Source organism: Etheostoma spectabile, chromosome 9 (assembly GCF_008692095.1).
Source record: "Etheostoma spectabile isolate EspeVRDwgs_2016 chromosome 9, UIUC_Espe_1.0, whole genome shotgun sequence".
NCBI lineage: Eukaryota > Metazoa > Chordata > Actinopteri > Perciformes > Percidae > Etheostoma > Etheostoma spectabile.
In genome coordinates this window covers 6,036,293-6,057,310 of record NC_045741.1, presented here as the reverse complement: position 1 = coordinate 6,057,310, position 21,018 = coordinate 6,036,293, and the positions used below count along the sequence as shown (strand labels likewise).

Below are 21,018 nucleotides of genomic sequence, written 5' to 3'. Positions count from 1 at the left end.
TATGATTTGAGTGTTTATTCAGTAAAATGTGATGAAAACACTGATTTTATATTTTCTTTAATTTATTACACAATTTTAATACTTTTATTCATAATTACGGTCTGTTGACGTACATAACGTTTTAGCGTAGGTTCTACTGATTTTTTAAGGGATACATTTGAAGATATTTGAAGATATTTGAAGATATTTGAAGATATTATGAGATCACAAGAAGCAGTTTAAAGGGTTCGAGACCCTCGTGAGCCCATACCTGAAGGCTCTGTAGGCTCGGCTCTCTCTGCAGGATCTCCTTCTTGAACTCTGAATGCGAGATGTCCAGACTGTGTTTACGGCTCCCGACAGCCGCCCCCCCCGCCGTTGCCGCCGCCGCCGCCGCCGCCCCCCCAGAGGGCGACGAGGGGGGGTTGGTGAGGGACGACGCCAGCTTCTCGGCCGACTGCACCCTCTTGAGGAGCGGAGAGCGCGGGGGCTCCGCACTCTTGGGCCTGGATATCTGCCGGACCAGGGGCGGGGACGAGTGCAGCTTCACGGGGAAGGACTGTCCCGCCGCAGACCGTCCCAGGGCGTGGGACAGGGGGGACGGGGAGCGCTGCGGGGAGCTGCTCTGAGGGGTGGGGGAAGGCGTGCGGGCCAGAGGGGAGAGCGGGATGTTGCCGGCGGACTTGCGTCGGGGCGAGCGGTACTGGCGCTGCAGCTTGGGGGCGAGGCCGTGCAGGGAGCTGGGCCGGATGTGGCCGGAGCTCGCCGGCGAGTTCGGGACGCTGGAGCTGGGGGAGCTGCTCTGGGAGGAGTTTCCGCCAACTAAGGGGGGGGGGGAGGGGAGGAAGTCCATTAATAGTGTTGTGTGTGCCCTGCTACGTCATGAACTACTTCAAAGAACTACTACAAACTACTATTTTTGTGACTGTTATTGCCATTCTTCATCCTAACCCCCAACGGTCGTCAGACACCGCCTACCAAGAGCCTGGGTCTGGGTCTGGGTCTGGGCCTGGGTCTGGGCCTGTGTTTGGGTCTGGGCCTGGGTCTGGGTCTGGGTCTGTCCCAGGTTTCTTCCTAAAAGAGAGTTTTTCCTCACCACTGTTGCGGCTCTGGAGGAAACTACTACAACTGTTGGGTCCTTGTAAATTCTGGAGTGTGGTCTAGACCTGCCCTATCTGTAAAGGGTCTCCAGATAACTCTTGTTATGAATTGATACTATAAATAAAATTGAATAAATTGAATTGTTCAACCAATTTTTTGTCTAGGCAGACGGAGATACCGATTATTCGTAGTTAATGACACCGATAAACTGGATTTTTTAACCAATCGTCATTTACAGTAAAAAGGAAAATCTTTAAAGATGCTGTAGGTAGGATTGTGAAAAAATTGACAACTTCTTAGTGCCTCCCACCCTTCCTGCTAAAGCCCAAAATGGTCTCCTAAGCCCCTCCCCCCACAAGGGAGAATGATTGCATGTGCATGAGCAGAAAGTCAGAGAGTCATTAAGTCAGACTCAGACGCGGCTTTTTGTGTTTTGGTTTTTGCGTCCGTTGAAATTAGGATGATGATTAAAAAACAACAACAATATTTCATGCACCCATATTTAATATACTAGCATTTTGTTGTTTTTCTTGCAGTAGAGGTGAGCGTGTGTGTCTCACCTGAGTGGGCGGAGTCTGGCGTGGACCGGTAGCCCTGCGTCGGGCTCCGCGGGGACATGTTGTGTGTGGGCGATCCGGGGCCGCTCTCCCCAGAGGACAGGGACCGGTTCAGGGAGGACAGACTGCGGCTGGTGTGGAGGAGAGACGCCTGCTTGGTGATCTTCCTGAACAGAGACGTCCTCTTCTTACTGCGGGGGACAACACACGACAGCAACAACCCAGTGTTTCAGACAGGAGCAATGGGCAGCATGAGAGACATAAGAATGTAAACCCATTCTAGGACACCCCAAGAGTATAAAAGGAGTCTAGTAGGAGCTCTTTAAACACGTTTGATACAACACAGGTGTGTGTGTGTGTGTGTGTGTGTGTGTGTGTGTGTGTGTGTGTGTGTGTGTGTGACCCACCTGTCCTGTCCCTCCTTGGTCTTGGTCTTCTTGTTGCGTCTCGCCATCTTGGATTTGTGGGTGGTCTTTCTGGCGGGGCCGACCTTGATGGACGTGTTCTCAAAGGGGACGGCACAGATGGACACCTTGCCGCCGCTCTGCAAGACGACAGACACACAGAGCGTCACACACGTGCAATTTAACGCTTTGCACAGATTTCCCATTGGTGTACATTTGAAAGTTATATTTTTTGAATGTTAAATGAGTTTCATCTAACGGTTGTGCTTAACCCGTTTGTTCCGGATGCTTCGCGTCGACACATTACATCTACCGCCGGTTACTGCGTTGCGCAACTCTGACCCTCCTGCCGGCTGCTGCGTGGCGCAGCATGTTGTATTCGTCGGTCTTCTCATGACGCGTGCAGCAGAGAACGCACCGTCATTGGTTCAAATACACACGAGGGCGGGTCTTGTTGGCTATTTAAAGCCACGTGACCACATAAATGTACCGTAGTTTGCTGAGAATCATGTCAATCAACCAGACATACATGTGCGTTTGTTTATGAAGTTTTGAGGGACGAGCGAGAAAACGGCTCCGACAGAGGAAGTGGTCGATTAGGATGAAGATGATGATGATGATGATTATGATGAAGACCTCCTCCCTCCCAAACTCCTCACTATCTTCCACCTCAACGTCACTGCCCTCGCTGTCTAAATCCTCCTCTGTCGGAGCCGTTTTCACGCACATGTGTGTCTGGTTGATTGACACGATTTTAAGCAAACTACGGTACATGTTGGTGGTCACGTGGCCAACAAGACCCGCCTCGTGTGTATTTGAACCAATGACGGTGCGTTCTCTGCTGCACGCGTCATAGAAAGACCGACGAATACAAAAGGCTGAGCCACGCAGCAGCCGGCGGGAGGTTCAGAGTTGCGCAACGCAGTTACCGGCGGTAGATGTGTCGGATCGAAGCATCCGGAACAAACGGGTTAAGTTGCACAAGAGTAGTTTGGAGGGAAAACTCCTAAAGAAAAAAGATTCTCGATAGCTAAAGATACACACTTGTTAATGGGCCTCGGGTGAAATTGCAGTGAAGGTAGTGAGAATGAAAAGTAATTTGCATAATTTAATAGTTTATTCACATTTTCTTCTGCTAACATTCAATATTTAAGCAGCAAAAAGCCACATGTAGCATTACAAAGTAAGTGTTTGTTAGGGTGGTCGCGAATGTTAGCTGACGTTAGCGCCTCTGTGTCGCCAGATCTCGCGAGACTTCGGTCCTGAGACAGAAACAGGTCTCAAACAAAGTGTGTGTGTGTGTGTGTGTGTGTGTGTGTGTCTGATAAATGCCATTTTTAGTGTTGGAATGATTTTGTAGCTTGTGAGAAATGGACCGTCCGCTGGTCTCCTACAGAGACGTTGTAGTTGGGGCGTCTCTGAAACGTCTCTGACTTCTATTTCGTACGTTACAAATATCAAAATGATATTAAAGTCAGATTAGGATGACTTCACGATTATTTCAAAATTAGCATTACATTCAAAAACCAATCTAATGTAATTGTCTTTAGTAACATAATAAAGGAAAATACAACACGCACTAATAAAAAACTAGACACTTAAGAAGTGATTTCTGCACCTTCAGGATGAGCTCCACCACCTCGGTGTGAACCAGACCGTGGACCGGCTCGCCGTTGACCTGGGTGATCAGGTCCCCCTCCCTCAGACCCGCGTCGTGGGCCGGACCGCCGTCTTCCACATGCTGAGAGAGAGAGAGAGAGAGAGAGAGAGAGAGAGAGAGAAAAGGATGGAAAGTGGAAAGAAGGAAGGTGTATTTAACACCTGAGGCTGTTCTGCTGCCATCTCCTGTCAACAACATGAATCCCAACCCACTGCAAACACACTGACAGTGACTCTAAATCCCAAATTCCTCCTTTTATATTAGGTTAATTGCACATAACTTGTAATTTTAACACATTCAGGACTAGCTGGTTCAACCCTTGTGTTGTCTTTCCCTGTCAACCAGGAAACATTATCATCGCTTTTTACAACATTTGTGTCACTTTTTCAAACTTGTGGGTGCTTGTTTTTGATGTTTTTCCAAAAGTTATTTGACATTTCTAATGTTGACATGTTCAGCGCTTATTTCGAAGGTTGTGATAAAAAGACTAAAAACGGGTTAAATTTAACCCTAGAAAATCTTTTAGGCATTAAGTCGAGACTCAGTGGCGAGTGAAGCCGAAGCAGAGGGTGCCGAGCCAAAGCAGCACACTTTTTAATTATTATTTATTGTTTATCAGGCAAATAAAAACGCAGATACAGATAATCTGCAGACTGCCAAAAAAAGGGTCTGGATATTCCAGGTTTTTCCACGCCTGTTATACTTGAGATAACGAAGCCCAAATTAACAATGCTGCTTAAAGTCACCTGGAGAGTCCAGTACGGCCAGACTCTGGTGAAACGGAGATAAGTGCTAATAAACACATCTAGAGAGGATTTTAATTGCTATTGTTTCTCTCAATTCTTATAATTTTGGCAAATATGATTTTCCTTTTGGGGGGGGGGGCAATAATGTCTCTATGCAGGACAAGCCCTGGACAATCGGTCAGGGACGGGAATCCGTCTATTTCTATCATAAATCCCCAAAAACTAAAAAAAAAAACTTTCTGTCCCTTTATTGTCAGAAACTTTTTTTTTTTTTATTAAAGATGTTTTGTGAGCCTAACACCTCAAAGTGGTCCAGCTGTTCAAACGCCAGCCGCAGCCAATCACGTTGTTCCAGCTCATAGACATAACCCCCTATGTTAAATGTATTCTAGATCTGGTTCAGGATCATGTTGGGGGTATAGTCAGTGTCCTATGATATGGTGCGTGGTAGCGGTGGGAAGGGGACCCTTTAGACTTTCATTTAAGGCCAGCACTGAATCTGTCGGACCAACACAGAGGTCAAACGATTTCTTTAAAGCAGAGAAAACACACATATTCTCTCCATTCCCCTGAGCTGTAGCTGTCTTTTACCCCTGGGGCAGGAAGGAGCATCAGGGACACTAACTCAACAAAACATATAATATATCTTTAACACACCTAATTTTAAATTAGATGTAATGTGATCATTTCACTTTTGGCTGACAGGTTGATGTCACTGAGAAGTTATTACACTAATAATGTCCATTCTTTAGGTTCTACAGCAGAAACCCAACAGATTTAGGTCAAAATTTGAACAGATTTTTAATTTTGAGGAAATAAATATCACGTTGGACAAACTTTTTCGGAATTTAAAAGGCTAAAAAAACTATCTTTAAAGTAAGGTGAACGTTGAAAGATCCCAGTGAGTGTAAAACACTGTCTCTCTAAGCTCTGTGGGACTCACCCAGACCATGTGGTGGACTGTGTAGATGTCCGAGTCCCCCATGTAGACCCGGATGGCCCTCAGGGTGAAGCCGTACTTCTTGCCCGCCCTGTGGATCACGATGGCGGGCTTGGCGTTGTTGACGGCCGGGGACAGGTCTCGGCTCGGGGACGAGTCCCGCGACGACGGGTTGGACGACAGCGAGTGGGGGGACATCGGGCTGGCCAATGGCGAGGCTCCGTGGTGGTCTGAGGACGGACCAATAACTCGGTGAGTGTGTGGTGTCCACATGGAGCCTTTTTAACGTACAATACCAGACTGGCCAAGATCACACTGAATATTTTATGATCCAGATAACCTTCAATTATCTTTAGGTCTGTTTTAATCTATTTAATTTAAGTTGTCGTTTTTAGTCGTTTAGTTTCCTCCTTTCATTCCCCCTGCTCTGGCGCTTCCCCCTCATTCCACCTGCTCTGGCGTTTCCCCCTTTCATTCCACCTGCTCTGGCGTTTCCCCTCTCATTTCCCTGCTCTGGCGTTTCCCCCTCTCATTCCCCTGCTCTGGCATTTCCCCCTCTCATTCCCCCTGCTCTGGTGTTTCCCCTCTCATTCCCCTGGCTCTGGCGTTTCCCCTCTCATTCCCCTGGCTCTGGCGTTTCCCCTCTCATTCCCCTGCTCTGGCGTTTCCCCTCTCATTCCCCTGGCTCTGGCGTTTCCTCCTCTCATTCCACCTGCTCTGGCGTTTCCCCCTCTCATTCCCTCTACTCTGGCGTTTCCCCCTCTCATTCCCTCTACTCTGGCGTTTTCCACTCTAATTCCACCTGCTCTGGCGTTTTCCCCTTTCATTCCCCCTGCTCTGGCGTTTCCCACTCTCATTCCACCTGCTCTGGCGTTTCCCACTCTAATTCCACCTGCTCTGGCGTTTCCCCCTCTCATTCCCCTTGCTCTGGCGTTTCCCCCTCTCATTCCCCCTTGCTCCGACGCCAATGATTTGATATATAATATATATATATATATATATACACACACACACATAATTTCTGTAAATTTACAATATAACAGAAAGTCCTATGTTTTCTTTACCATTATTATTTACTTCAGTTATTTAAATTTCTGTTATATATAATCTATATTATCTATATACGGCCGGAACAACAATGCACCTTTTAACTTTTAGATTTGACTAATGCGTTCATTAAATACTTTTTGTTTTGCTTTAATTGTTTTAATCTGTTGTTGTTCCACCCTGGGGGGGGGGGGCAAGATAAAACCCCAAAGGTCAAGAGACCCTTAACAGGATTAGGAGGAGAGAGAAAAGAATCTGCTGCTAACCCTCGTGTTGTCTTTAAGGGTCCAAAAACGACAGAATTTGACATTTTTGTCCCTTTTTCTGACTTTTTTTTTTAGTTTCCACTAACACCACCTTATACTAGTTTTATACTTTTTGGAATTTACGGTCAACAACCCTCATTTATATAGAATTATACCTAATATTTGAGTTAACCCTCGTGTTGTCTTCTCGAAAAAATTGAAAATCAACACTTCCGTTGACGCTTTTCATCGATGTTTTTAAGTTCTTCTTACGTTTTTATCCCTTTTTTCCAACACTTTTGACGGCGTTTTTCAATTTTTGTCCCTTTTGTTGACGTTTCAACACTATCTAGTAAGTCCTGTTGACCACTGGCACACACACACACACACACACCCCACACACACACACACACACACACACACACACACACACACACACACACACACACACACACACCCCACCACACACAAGCGGAGATTAGCTCTTCTCCTGGAGCTAAAAACCACTCTGTGATTAAAATGTAAAATGTAGCCTGACGCGACCCACTGACCTGCGGGGATCATCAGCGACAGCGTGGTGGCGGACGCCGACTTGATGACCTTGTTGAGGGGCCTGGAGCCGGAGCTCGCCGTGTGCTTGTCTGCGTCTCCGGAAAGCAGGCGGTGGCGCGCCCTGCGAGCCGCCAGGTCGCTGATGGCCCTCGGCGTGGAGGGAGGATCGCTGTCGGGTTTAGCAGCGGTGCCGTTGCTGCCTGAACTGCCCGCTGCGGGGGGACAGAGGGAGGTCAGACATACAGGTCTCAGGTTTAGTCAAGACAAGAAAACGGGGTGCACTTTAAAGCCCTGTCCTGGACTGTCCTCTGGACCCCGTGGAGACAGTAGGGGAGAGGAGGATGTTGGCTAAGCTGACATCCATCATGGATGACACCTCTCACCCCTTACACAACACTGGGGGGTCCCTGAGCAGCTCCTTCAGCACCAGACTGATGTAGGGACTCTGCTACGTCCTGCTGGGCCTTGTGATACCCACAGTGCCCTGCTACGTCATGAACTACTACAAAGAACTACAACAAACTACTGTTTTTTGTGACTGTTATTGCCACTCTTCATTCTAACCCCAACCGGTCGTCAGACACCGCCCACCAGGAGCCTGGGTCTGGGCCTGGATCTGGGCCTGGGTCTGGGTCTGGGCCTGGGTCTATCCCAGGTTTCTTCCTAAAAGGGAGTTTTTCCTCGCCACTGTGGCCCTGTTGCTTGCTCTGGAGGAAACTAGTAGACCTGTTGGGTCCTTGTAAATTATAGAGTGTGGTCTAGACCTGCTCTATCTGTAAAGGGTCTCAAGATAACTCTTGTTATGAATTGACACTATAAATAAAATTGAATTGAATTGTTAGGGATTAACCCGATTTTTTGTCTAGGCCGATAGAGATACCGATTATTAGTAGTTAATGACATCGATAAACTGTATTTTTTAACCAATATTCATTTACAGTAAAAATGAAAATCTTTAAAGATGCTGTAGGTAGGATTGTGAAAAAATTGATGACTTCTCATTGTCATAGTTCTCATTGTCTCATGGTCTAGACCTGCTCTATCTGTAAAGTGCCTCCAGATAACTCTTGTTATGAATTGATACTATAAATTGAATTGAATTGAATATATTTCGGACAAATCCGATTTAAAAAGTGGAAAGGACCGTTGTACGTGTTTGTATCTGTGTCTCTTTGTGATTCCACGGCATGTGTTAGGTAAGACATGTGTTGGGAAAGACATGTGTTGGGAAAGACATGTGTTGGGAAAGACATGTGTTGGGTAAGACATGTGTTGGGAAAGACATGTGTTGGGTAAGACATGTGTTGGGAAAGACATGTGTTGGGTAAGACATGTGTTGAGAAAGACATGTGTTGGGAAAGACATGTGTTGGGAAAGACATGTATTGGGAAAGACATGTGTTGGGAAAGACATGTGTTGGGTAAGACATGTGTTGGGAAAGACATGTGTTGGGAAAGACATGTGTTGGGTAAGACATGTGTTGGGAAAGACATGTGTTGGGTAAGACATGTGTTGAGAAAGACATGTGTTGGGAAAGACATGTGTTGGGAAAGACATGTATTGGGAAAGACATGTGTTGGGAAAGACATGTGTTGGGTAAGACATGTGTTGGGAAAGACATGTGTTGGGTAAGACATGTGTTGGAAAGACATGTTGGGTAGACATGTGTTGGGTAAGACTGTGTTGGGTAAGACAGTGTTGGGTAAGACATGTGTTGGGAAAGACATTGTTGGGTAAGACATGTGTTGGGAAAGACATGTGTTGGGTAGGGAAGCATGTTTGGGAAAGACATGTGTTGGGTAAGACATGTGTTGGGTAAGACATGTGTTGGGTAAGACATGTGTTGGGTAAGACATGTGTTGGGAAAGACATGTGTTGAGAAAGACATGTGTTGGGAAAGACATGTGTTGGGTAAGACATGTGTTGGGAAAGACATGTGTTGAGAAAGACATGTGTTGGGTAAGACATGTGTTGGGAAAGACATGTGTTGGGTAAGACATGTGTTTGGTAAGACATGTGTTGGGTAAGACATGTGTTGGGTAAGACATGTGTTGGGTAAGACATGTGTTGGGTAAGACATGTGTTGGGTAAGACATGTGTTTGGTAAGACATGTGTTGGGTAAGACATGTGTTGGGTAAGACATGTGTTGGGTAAGACATGTGTTGGGTAAGACATGTGTTGGGTAAGACATGTGTTGGTACTGACGTGTGAGCGTGGCTCTGCTCAGCTGACTGCAGGTGGAGCTGGGCGTGGTGGGGGACTCGTCCAGCGTCAGCTCTCTCTCCACCGGGAGCTCCGGGATGGCGAGCGGACCCCTCACCGCGCTCAGACCCAGCAGACTGGGACTCTTACGACTCACAGCCGCACCTGGGAGACACACAACAACACAGCGTCCGATTGACAGCTCCGTATGTGCTGCTTTCATTTGCATTCCCTCAATATTTATTGTTACAAACAGGGACAGGACAGTGAGTACAGAGAGTATTCCAACATTTGAAGTGTTGATTTAAATATGACACAACATAACTAGTTATTTAAAACCAGAGTAGTTGACAGGAATACATGAGAAAGTGTAATAAAGATGTTTATAGGAGTTTATCCTTAAATAAGTGCATGTACAGTACATGTTACAGGATAGTAAATGCATGTATCCACGGTGCTTCAATTTATTATCTTAACAAAATCAGGCAGCTCACTATATTCGGTTTTCACTTAAAGTGCACATATTACGCTAATTTTCAGGTTCATAATTGCATTTAGAGGTTATAACAGAATAGGTTTACAGGGTATAATTTTCAAAAAACAACATATATGTGTTTTACTGCACATTGCTGCAGCTCCTCTTTTCACCCTGTGTGTTGAGCTCTCTGTTTTACCTCACTTCTGTTCCATCTTTGTTGGGAGTCGCACATGTGCAGTAGCTCGGTAAGGACTACTAGCCAGTCAGAAGCAGAGTATGAGGGCCCTGACAGTACCTAGGTAAGGAGTACTAGCCAGTCAGGAGCAGAGTATGAGGGTCCTGACAGTACCTAGGTAAGGACTACTAGCCAGTCAGAAGAAGAGTATGAGGGTCCTGACAGTACCTAGGTAAGGACTACTAGCCAGTCAGAAGCAGAGTATGAGGTCCTGACAGTACCTAGGTAAGGACTACTAGCCAGTCAGGAGCAGAGTATGAGGCCCTGACAGTACCTAGGTAAGGACTACTAGCCAGTCAGTTTGGGCTTTTTCACTTTGTGAACTTATAACATTTACAAAAACAATATATAACACAGTTAAGAAAAGGGAAAACGGCCAAAGGCATAATGTGAGGACTTTAACATCCAGTCTGACAGGCTACCTTTATAACTCAAACTCTTTATATTTTGGGAGTTTAAGGCACCACTTATCAATTTCAGTGCTTGGTGTGAGGTGCAGAAAAGAAATCTGCATATACGGCTGCCGTTTGGGACCTATGACGTGTCCAGAAGCCCTCACTTGGACACTGTTCACACTGCAAACCAAAGAGCAGCAACACATGTCAGATATTAAGCAGCGCAGGGATTTCTGTCCCAATTTCCTCTTCTTCCAAAGTGCGTGGAGAAGGTAAAAAAATGTCAAAACCCCAGGAACACTTTGAGACCAACATGTCAGATATTAGACACTTTTTAATACAGCCTTCTCTCATAACAACTTCAACAACAGTCTTCAATCTGTCCTCTTATTTCTGGAAGAGTGTCTCCTGATAGCTAGTGACCCCCCAGGCCATCCCAACGTCCCCCCAGGGTTTTACCTTGGCCCCCCTCCTCCTCCGAGGAGATGGCGAAGCGGGGCATCTCGATGATGGCTGAACAGCAGCGTCTCCGGACGGTCAGCGGCGGGCTGGAGTCGCTCTCCGTGTGGGACGACTCCGAGACAGACAGACGCTTCCGCAGGCTGCAGGGGTAGAGTTGGAGAGGAAATGAGAAACAAGCACAGCACTCTCGATCTCTGTGCCTCACTCTCTTGGTCTCTCTCTCTCTGGGTCTCTTTCTGTGTCTCACTCACTGGATCTCTCTCTTTCTCTCTGGGTCTCTCTCTTTCTCTCTGGGTCTCTCTCTTTCTCTCTGGGTCTCTCTCTTTCTCTCTGGGTCTCTTTCTGTGTCTCACTCTCTGGGTCTCTCTTTCTCTCTGGGCTCTTTTCTGGGGCTCTCTCTTTCTCTCTGGGTCTCTCTCTGGGCTTTCTCTTTCTCTCTGGTTTCTTTTCTGGGGTCTCTCTTTCTCTTGGGTCTCTCTCTTTCTCTGGGTCTCTTTCTGGTCTCTCTCTTCTCTCTGGGTCTCTTTCTCTGGGTCTCTCTCTTTCTCTCTGGGTCTCTTTCTCTGGGTCTCTCCTTTCTCTTTTGGGTCTCTTTTCTATGGGTCTCTTCTTTTCTACTGGGTCTCTCTCTGGGTTTTTTCTCTTTCTCTTGGGTCTTTCTCTTTCTCTCTGGGTCTCTTTCTCTGGGTCTCTCTCTTTCTCTCTGGGTCTCTCTCTGGTTCTCTCCTCTCGGGGGCTTTCTCTGGGTCTCTCTCTGGGGTTCTCTCTTCTCTCTTTCTTTGGGTTCCTCTTTCTCTGGGGTTTTCTTTCCTGGGTCTCTCTTTGGGTCTTTCTCTTCTCTCGGGTCTCTTTCTCTGGGACCTCTCCCTTTTTCTCTGGGTCTCTCTCTGGTTTATCTCTCTCTCTGGGTCTCTCTTGGTTCTTCTCTCTGGGTCTCTCTCTGGTTCTCTTTCTCTGGGTTTTCTCTCTTTCTCTCTGGGTCTCTCTTTCTCTCTGGGTTTCTCTCTCTTCTTCTTCGGGTCTCTCTCTTTCTCTGGGTCTCTTTCTCGGGGTCTCTCTTCTTTCTCTCTGGTCCTTTCTTTGGGGCTCTCTCTTTCTTTTGGGTCTCTTTCTCGGGTTTTCCTTTTTCTGGTCCTTCTCTGGGGTTTTCTCTTTCTCTCTGGGTCTCTCTCTGGTTCTCTCTCTCTGGGTATCTCTCTTTCTCTCTGGTTCTCACTCTCTGGGTCTCTTTCTGTGTCTCACTCTCTGGAACTCTCTCTCGGTGTCTCTCTCTCTGTGTCTCACTCTCTGAAGGTCTCTCTCTCTCTCTGGTTCTCACTCTCCGGGTCTCTCTTTCTCTCTGGTTCTCACTCTCTGGGTCTCTTTCTGTGTCTCACTCTCTGAGTCTCACTTTCTGGGTCTCTCTCTCTCTCTCTCTCTCCCTCCCTCTCTCTCTGGGTCTTTTTTCTAAAGTTACAAAAACTTGAAAAAAAGCAACAAAAACTTGAAAAAAGCACAACAAAAATGACACAACATGTAAAAAAAATTAAAAAATAATGAAATGCAGTAGTATAGTCTAAGACAGTTGACTTATCGATGAAATAAAAGCATGTAATTAACATGTGGTTCTCATTTTCCAAAGTGGCCCTAAGTGAAGTTGAGTTTGACACGCCTGGTCAGTAGCATAAAAAACCATAATGGACTCTGTGGTGTTCTCATAACATAATTAATGTTTAAATTAATGGACAGAGTGTCCAGTTCGGCGAAGTGTGGAAGTGCCTTAAACCTGCATCCTATCTGAATTCCTGCAGGGAGGGGGGACTCCTTAAACCTGCATCCTATCTGAATTCCTGCAGGGAGGGGGGACTCCTTAAACCTGCATCCTATCTGAATTCCTGCAGGGAGGGGCGACTTCTTAAACCTGCATCCTATCTGAATTCCTGCAGGGAGGGGGGACTCCTTAAACCTGCATCCTATCTGAATTCCTGCAGGGAGGGGGGACTCCTTAAACCTGCATCCTATCTGAATTCCTGCAGGGAGGGGGGACTCCTTAATCCTGCATCCTATCTGAATTCCTGCAGGGAGGGGGGACTCCTTAAACCTGCATCCTATCTGAATTCCAGCAGGGGGCGACACGTGCAGTTGTAAAAGGAGGTCGGTTTCTGTAGAAGTCTATGAGAAAGCGCTCATTGCAGATCTCCACAAACCAATAGGTGATGTCACACATGTTCTCTATGTCTATGTCTCATATAAAAACATCAAAAGTAATACACTCATATGGCTCCAGGAGAACAAAAACAACCTAAATGAAGCCTAAAGAAAAATAAAATAGGCTAAAACATCATATACTCGACAAATAAACCCATTTGAAGTAACAGGGGGAAGTCTAGAAATGGCGGTGCTATGTGGTTTTACATATGGAGATGGAGAACTCACATCTCCGGGGATCCCACCAGCCAGGACCGATCCCTGGACTTGAGTCCGCTGAGGCTGTCGATGCGGTCTCCTCCCTCCTCGCTGAGGCTGCGTTTGGTGGGAGGAGGAGTCCTCTTCTCCTCGTGCAGAGAAAGACGCTCCATGCTGCTGTACACCTGCACACAACACGGCAGACGTGTCAGGATCATGTCCTCGTTGGACCTAAGACTCCAAATCTCCGTGACCACAGACTCGCGATGACGACGAGTTGTCAAATTGCCACGAGAATCTTGATTATTGTATTCGGTTCTCAAGCAAACGCAAGATACTACATGTAGACACTATAATAAAACCCTGTTTGATCTATTTGTTTTTATTCTAGGGCTTTTTCATACAGCTCGTTTTCTTTGTTCCGATTCAGGAGCTAAAATTATACATTTGTCTCTTGTAGGGCTGTAGTCGAGTCCCCAACTGTCGAGTCCAAGTCGAGTCTCAAGTGCCCAGTGTTCGGGTCCGAGTCACCAAAGAAGAGTCTGAGTCTTATGACCTCATAAGGGGCAAGATTCCAGATCAGCCCATCTGAGCTTTCATTTTCTCAAAGACAGAGCAGGATACCCAGGGCTCGGTTTACACCTATCACCATTTCTAGCCACTGGGGGGGCCATAGGCAGGCTGGGGGGGACGCATATTAATGTTAAAAAACCTCATAAAGTGACACTGTCATGCCATGGGACCTTTAAAGAGCTGATACACTTATAAAGGAGGGTCTACATTAAACAAAATGACACCACTGTCATGATTACAAAGGGAGTTTATTTACTGCTTTTTTCTGCAACACAGCCTAATCTCTCTGCATCTTCCAAATGTGAACATGTAGCAGGGAGCCCGCGAATCATGACCTTCTAGAGGAGTGATGGTAAGAGCGAGCTTGATGCAGGCTTAACCCGTTTGTGCCGGAGGCTTCGCGCCAACACATTACATCTCCTGCCGGTTACTGCGTGGCGCAAAGGATCATCCAGCACTTCTTCATCATCATCATCTACCACGTCCTCCCCTCCAAACTCCTCACTATCTTCCACCTCAATGTCACTGGCCTCGCTGTCAAAATCCTCCTCCGTCGTAGCCATTTTCTCGCTCGTCCCTCAACAAACGCACATGTATGTGTGGCTGATTGACTGATGATTTTCAGCAAACTACAGTACATGTTGGTGGTCACGTGGCTTTAAATAGCCAACAAGACCCGCCTCATGTGTATTTGAACCAATGACGGTGCGTTCTCTGCTGCACGCGTCATGAGAAGACTGACAAATACAAAATGCTGCGCCACGCAGCAGCCGGCAGGAGGTTCAGAGTTGCGCAACGCAGTAACCGGCGGTAGATGTAATGTGTCGGCGCGAAGCATCCGGCACAAACGGGTTAAGTGAGTGAGTCCGTGAGTGTGCTGTGAAGCAAGGAGAGTGAGCGGTAGCGGGGTCCGACAGAGAAGCGCATGTGTGGCTGTGAGGGAAATAAAGAGATCCCTAAGACGGTGTAAAATGAGTTAAACAAGAAGCTTCATCTTTTATTAATACTGCCAGTGAATTAAAGGGTGCCACCCCCAAAAGATCATCAGCCCTGGATGGAACGTCTCCTCAGCAGATCTTGGAGCCGAAAAAGGAAAAATGTAACATCTTGTATCAAATTGTTCTAACCTATTTAGTCAGAAACTTTATCCGACGTCTGAGTCATTTTTCATGAATGTTCCGATTTGATCTATCCTCGACTCCAAGGACAAGTCATCCGTCCGCGAGTCCAAGTCCAGTCACAAGTCCAAAGAACAGAGACTCGAGTCCGACTCAAAACCAGAAAATAGAGACAATAGATGGAATAATCCAGGGTCTAGAGCTTGTGTTCACACACGTTCAACATCAGCAGCCCTGGTCCAAAGCGGTCTCTATGGTGAAAACAAAGGCCTCACGAGAGCAAACTGTTCTTTCATTGGTCAGAAATCTTACTGGAAGACTTCGCCTCAGAAGGCGAGACTTCGCTCATCTTTTCTTTCCAGAAAAACAAACATGGAGCAGCACAGGTGTGTTGGGAGTCCCTTGTTTTGGTTGCTGGGTTGATTGAAAGCACCGCTCCAGGTATTGATTGGAAGTGAGAACACTCTTTTCTTAACAATCTCAGCTCGACTGTTTTGTCTGATTGCTGTGTTCACAGATGCCCAAGACAACTGGGTAAAATATTAAAACCTCAAAACCACGCCACCAAAGTTGAACTCTCTGTTTGTCTGATTTCATTCTGCTTTAAAATCCAAACAATGACGACCAGGGGGAAAATGTGCCAGATTAGTTTCACTCAGAATTTCACAAACTAGCAAAAATGATCAATAACATCTATTATTAAGAAAAGAAATACTGTGGCTCCACAAGAAAAACTCAAATCGCTTGTTCCTCGGACAATGACTTATATGATTATACATATATAAAGATTAGTTGTGCTTCTGCGGTATATAGACGCCATTTCCCCTGATTCATTTCCTGGTTCTTCTCCATAAACCACATGGAATCACGGAGAGGGTTGACTTCTCCTGCTGCAGATTTCCCACCGTGGTCAGAAAGAACTGGGGAGACACTTTATGACCTCCTTAACCCTGGGGGCCCTGACGCCATTTTTACAGTTTAATTTCCGTCTGGATTTATTTTATATAAAAGCTTTAAAACATCAACCCTGTGGTCTACAGTCAAGATATGAACATCATTGTTTTTAGGACAAACTGGGTTATTGGAATATTTGGGTTGCAGTGAGGTCCCTTGCATGTTAAAAATGGTTGTAGGGCCTTAAAAATAAATAAATAAATAAAACGGAACATGAATCTCCCAGATATGTATTGATATCACAGACAGATAAGTAAAACCTCTCTAAGCCATTTTCCTTTCTAAAACACTTCTCATATGTCTTGGGAGTCACACTGTGAAGAAATAATCATTATAACTTATACTGTTGACAAAATACATGCATTTTTTCCAAAAAAGTTAAGACGTTTTGCTCTCATGACATTTACTTATGCCAATAATAACATAATAATGTCATATTTATTGATATTACACCCACAGCAATGTTATACAAGCAAATATGTGTCTAAATAGTGCATTATTTGGCCTTCAATAGAGTCTATAGGCATTTTTGTCCCCTCTGGCCTTCCATACAAGAGGGGTGACTTTATCTCCCATATATGGGCATGCACTTCCTGAAAAATAGACAGGACAGACAGAGAGAGAGACGGAGGAGCGAGCCAGCGGCAGAAACGAGCCAAAACGCGATGAATTATGGACATAAAGTGGACCAATCTTGGATATAACAGTATGGATTTAAAGCCCAAAGAGGCTGAAGTTCCTGGCTGGATAGAAAACCCCCTGTAGAGGCTAGAAAGACCCGGAAAAGACCTCCGTAAACCCGAAAACGTCAGGATTTAAACGAAACCAAAAGTGAGTAAAACGCTTGTATGGTTCAAAAGTTATTAAACTATGAATCAGAGGTACTTTTTTACTCGTGGGCGAGTGTCTCGGGCTCAGAGGGTTAAATTGATCGACGCACACACCAACGTACAAGAAAAAACACATCAGGCCACTGACGTAGGCTACGGCGAAAGCTCTGCGTGGAGCCTCCTCAAGACCATAAATCAGACTTTAGGGGGTACCTTGCTGAAACGGGGCGAGCAGGAGGAGAACTGTCGAATCTCCACGTGTTCGTCGTCGTTGGTGTCGTCCTCTTCTTCTGAATCCAGATGGTGGTACCGGTCAGAGCGAGCTGAGAGAGAGACACACACACACAAGTTTTTTTTTTATTTCCAAGATTATTTTTGGGGCATTTTAGGCCTTCATTATGCAGGGAAAGAGGACAGAGGAGCTATCCAGGCGCACCATCCATATATTTCTCTTTTTGTACACTACTACTATCTCCCACGTATGGATGTGTATGTATGTTTTGGTGGACGTTAGAAACCCCCTTCGGGGATAGAATATATATATATATATATATATATATATATATATACACAGTATATGTGTCCTGTTGGAGCTAAATCCTGCTCCGATCTTAGTCAATTAGTAGTCAGAATCTCAGATGTTGATGCGTGAATCCTTTATATTACGTAGAATATTCTAGAGGCAAATGCAGACTCAAGCTGTCACAGCTCTCCCCCAAATGGTCTTATTCACTAAGGGGGGGGGGGGGGGGGTGTCTCCAGGTCACAGTGACGTGACGTGTGCTTATTCGTTATCTTTTCAATTGGAATGGGACTGAGAGTTTATGACCCTCAGTTCAGGACTTGCAGAGCAAAAGATCAGTTGGGCTGTAAAAAAAGGGACTGGAACCAGACTCAGGAAGGTCCCTAACAATCAATTCTGCTTCCGACACATGTAGGAGAGGCTGGATTATTAAGGAATGTTCCAGAACATCTTATGTTATAGAACAGAAGCATTGTAAAACAACTTAAGGCATGATAAACATGTCTTCATTTATGTTGAAATAATGGCCTTTTGGCTTAAATGTACAATCTATATTGCAACTCACACACAGTGTTTAAATACATATAACATTTTAAATTCCAACAATCCGTACACGGTGATTAGGCTGTGTGCTGATCACAGTGATCCAGAGATTAGTTTGAAGAGTAAAAGACGTACTGTCGAAGTAGCTGGTGTCGTCCTCAGACTCCAGCTGGGGGATGAACTCGGCCTTTTGCCTCAGCAGGCTGTTCCAGTCCAGCTCTGTGAAGAACGGGTGCTGCTTCACCTCAAAGGCACTTCCTGTGGAGATGAAGGAGCGGAAGAGGGCGGTGGGGGGGATGAAAAGAGAAGGAAAAGAGAGAGAGCGAGAGGAATCAGATGATAACAGACACACACCGACAGCTACTGTATAAGATCTGACCAGCGCTGGGCCAAACACCTGGAGGAGTCCGGTCTGCTCTTTAAAACAAAAAACATCAGACTCAAAGAGTAACGCACAACACTGCAGAGCCCATCCGGCATGGAGGAAAAAGGAGAAAGACTCCAACACACGAGGGCAAGTAAAGGGTAGACAAAGAGAATCAAGTTTACTGGGAAAAACTTTCAATAAAGTTGGATACATTCTTGTATTTTTCTCTGTATTTCAACATCAACGCAAACAAGGAAATTCATCTATTTTCTAGACCTAAATGAATGAATGAGGGGTGTAACTAATGATTATTTTCACTGTTGATCAATATGTGGATTATTTTCTGGATGGTGTGTGTGTGTGTGTGTGTGTGTGTGTGTGTGTGTGTGTGTGTGTGTGTGTGTGAGTGTGTTACCTGTGCCCAGTCTCTCCAGGGGATTTTGTCGCAGCAGCTTGGTGATGAGGTCCTGAGCCTCCTGAGGCAGAGCTTCGTCCTCCTCGGGCCAGATGATCTCATCTAACACAAACACAGTGGAAACATGTGGCTCTCTGATGGCTTCATCTTAAGACAAGGCAAGGCAGCTTTATCTGGAGAGCACATTTCAGCAACAGGGCGATTCAAAGTGCTTCACACAAAATCAGTTAAATAGATAAAACACAAGTGTAAACTTGAGACTACCTTCCCACTAATTAGTCCATGTTAGTGCTCCTTTCATGATCCCCCTCAGTGTCTCTACCCTTCACGACTCTATTTTTAGAGACGTTACCTTTCGTCTCCTCGGACTCTTCTTCTCACTGATTAAGCCGATCTAGCGCTGCCTTTCGTGTCTGTTTTCAACACTACACATTCACACTTTTTCTTTAAAGTGTTACCCTTCGAGTCTCTCTTTCTCTGTCCTTCTCTGTCTTTCTCTATATAAAACCCTAACCCCCTAACCCTAACCCACTTGAGACTACCTTCCCACTAATTAGTCCATGTTAGTGCTCCTTTCGTGATCCCCCTCAGTGTCTCTACCCTTCACGACTCTATTTGTAGAGACGTTACCTTTCGTCTCCTCGGACTCTTCTTCTCACTGATTAAGCCGATCTAGCGCTGCCTTTCGTGTGTAACCCAACACCTTTTTCCTTTAGATCGTTACCTCACAGTCCCTCTTTCTCTGTGCCCTTCGTCTGTCTTTCTCTGTATAAACCCTAACCCCCAATAACTGAGTATTACTAAATTGTCCTTTATGCTCCATTTCATCATAAGACTCTACCATTAACGAACTCCATTAAAAAGACTGTTACCATTTGGTCTGTCTTTCTCTGTATTACACTACCTGCTATCGGTCTACTCACACCGTCTTTGCACGATTTCAATCTTTCGACACTACACAGTCACACCTTTTCTTTAAAGTGCCACCATTTCGAGTCTGTTTTCTCTGTATTACACAACCTTTATACTTACTATTCCTGTTCCTCACAAATTCATCATAAGAAATTAAACATTAAAGAAATAAAACCAATAAAAACATGTGTACCATTTGAGTCTGTCTTTCTCTGTATTACACAACCTTAATACGTATACTTATTCCTTTCCTCAACAAAATTCATCATAAGAAATTAAACGTTAAAGAAATAAAACCAATAAAACACGTGTACCAGAAAGAGTCTGTCTTTCTCTGATAAGAACCATAGACTGTAATATTAACGGACAGAGCACGTGTGACGTCACCCATTGGTTCGTGGAGATCTGCCATGCTATTTCACTGGCAATCACATCATAGCCACGCCCTAAAACTTTACCTGCTTTATTGTCGATTTTAAAATCAATAAGACCATGATTCAAAAAATGAACATCATTCTGTGTTGCAGAAGACTTAAAACTAGCGATTGAGACCATAAACTCTTCATGAAAATGTTGACTGAGGTAATAAACACATAGTGTTAAAGCTTCAATTGAGTCTGACGGGACAAAAAACAAAAAGACAGTACTAATCAGACTATTCCAGTAGCCGCTACGCTATTTTAGCAATCTCAGGTGCTTTTTCCTGATTAAACACACGCCCATCTTCACACTTACAGTACATGTTGTTTCTCCATGTAAATCAACCCTGCTACAGCTAGTCTTAGCACTTCCTGTTTAATGTTCCTGCATGAGCTCCACAGATGGGACCCCCAGAGTTCTGCCCCACCCGGTGCTCCTCACTGATACTGACACACTGATGCACAAGGAGGCCCTCGGTTCTTTATCGCCAGCGTGCATCAATGCGGAGAGACTGACTCGTGAGTCATAAAAGAAACACGCAGGGATCGATACAGGTTCAGGACCATTGATTTGCCCTTTCATCAAACAGAATTCAAAGGAGAAATGAACGCAGAGGAGGAATCACAATTGATTTTATTCCCAGTCAGTCAATGCCTGAGCAACTCTATCTGGTGGTTTGATCGAGTAAGCGAGCAAGCCCTCGGGCTCCCACATGTAACATTCACAACAAAACACAGACACACAACATCCATCTTTCTAGCATTTGATCCATGTTGTGAGAATACTTTGTTTTCTGCACGGAGGGACTTGAAGCAAAGTTCAGAAAACTCGAGCGGGTCAGAGGATACTTTCTGGCTTTAAAGCAGAAAAAGTGATGTCGGGGGGTGGGGGGACCCCTTAACAACACACAACATCGCCGCTGTTTCAACGTTTGGTTCGAAACATCCGAAAGAATAGGTGTTGTGCATGAAGGA

At 45.4% G+C, this 21,018-nt stretch overlaps 1 protein-coding gene across 1 annotated transcript in view; it reads right to left on the bottom strand.

The window, feature by feature from the left end:
- The window catches only part of mast2 (microtubule associated serine/threonine kinase 2), an 87,438-nt gene that overhangs the window by 4,102 nt on the left and 62,318 nt on the right, over nucleotides 1-21,018 (bottom strand). The window contains 12 exon segments of the mRNA XM_032525360.1: nucleotides 251-801; nucleotides 1,641-1,828; nucleotides 2,045-2,181; nucleotides 3,660-3,782; nucleotides 5,391-5,617; nucleotides 7,231-7,443; nucleotides 9,438-9,599; nucleotides 11,002-11,144; nucleotides 13,420-13,574; nucleotides 17,078-17,187; nucleotides 18,066-18,188; nucleotides 18,713-18,814. Coding sequence (XP_032381251.1) covers nucleotides 251-801; nucleotides 1,641-1,828; nucleotides 2,045-2,181; nucleotides 3,660-3,782; nucleotides 5,391-5,617; nucleotides 7,231-7,443; nucleotides 9,438-9,599; nucleotides 11,002-11,144; nucleotides 13,420-13,574; nucleotides 17,078-17,187; nucleotides 18,066-18,188; nucleotides 18,713-18,814 — 2,234 coding nt within the window.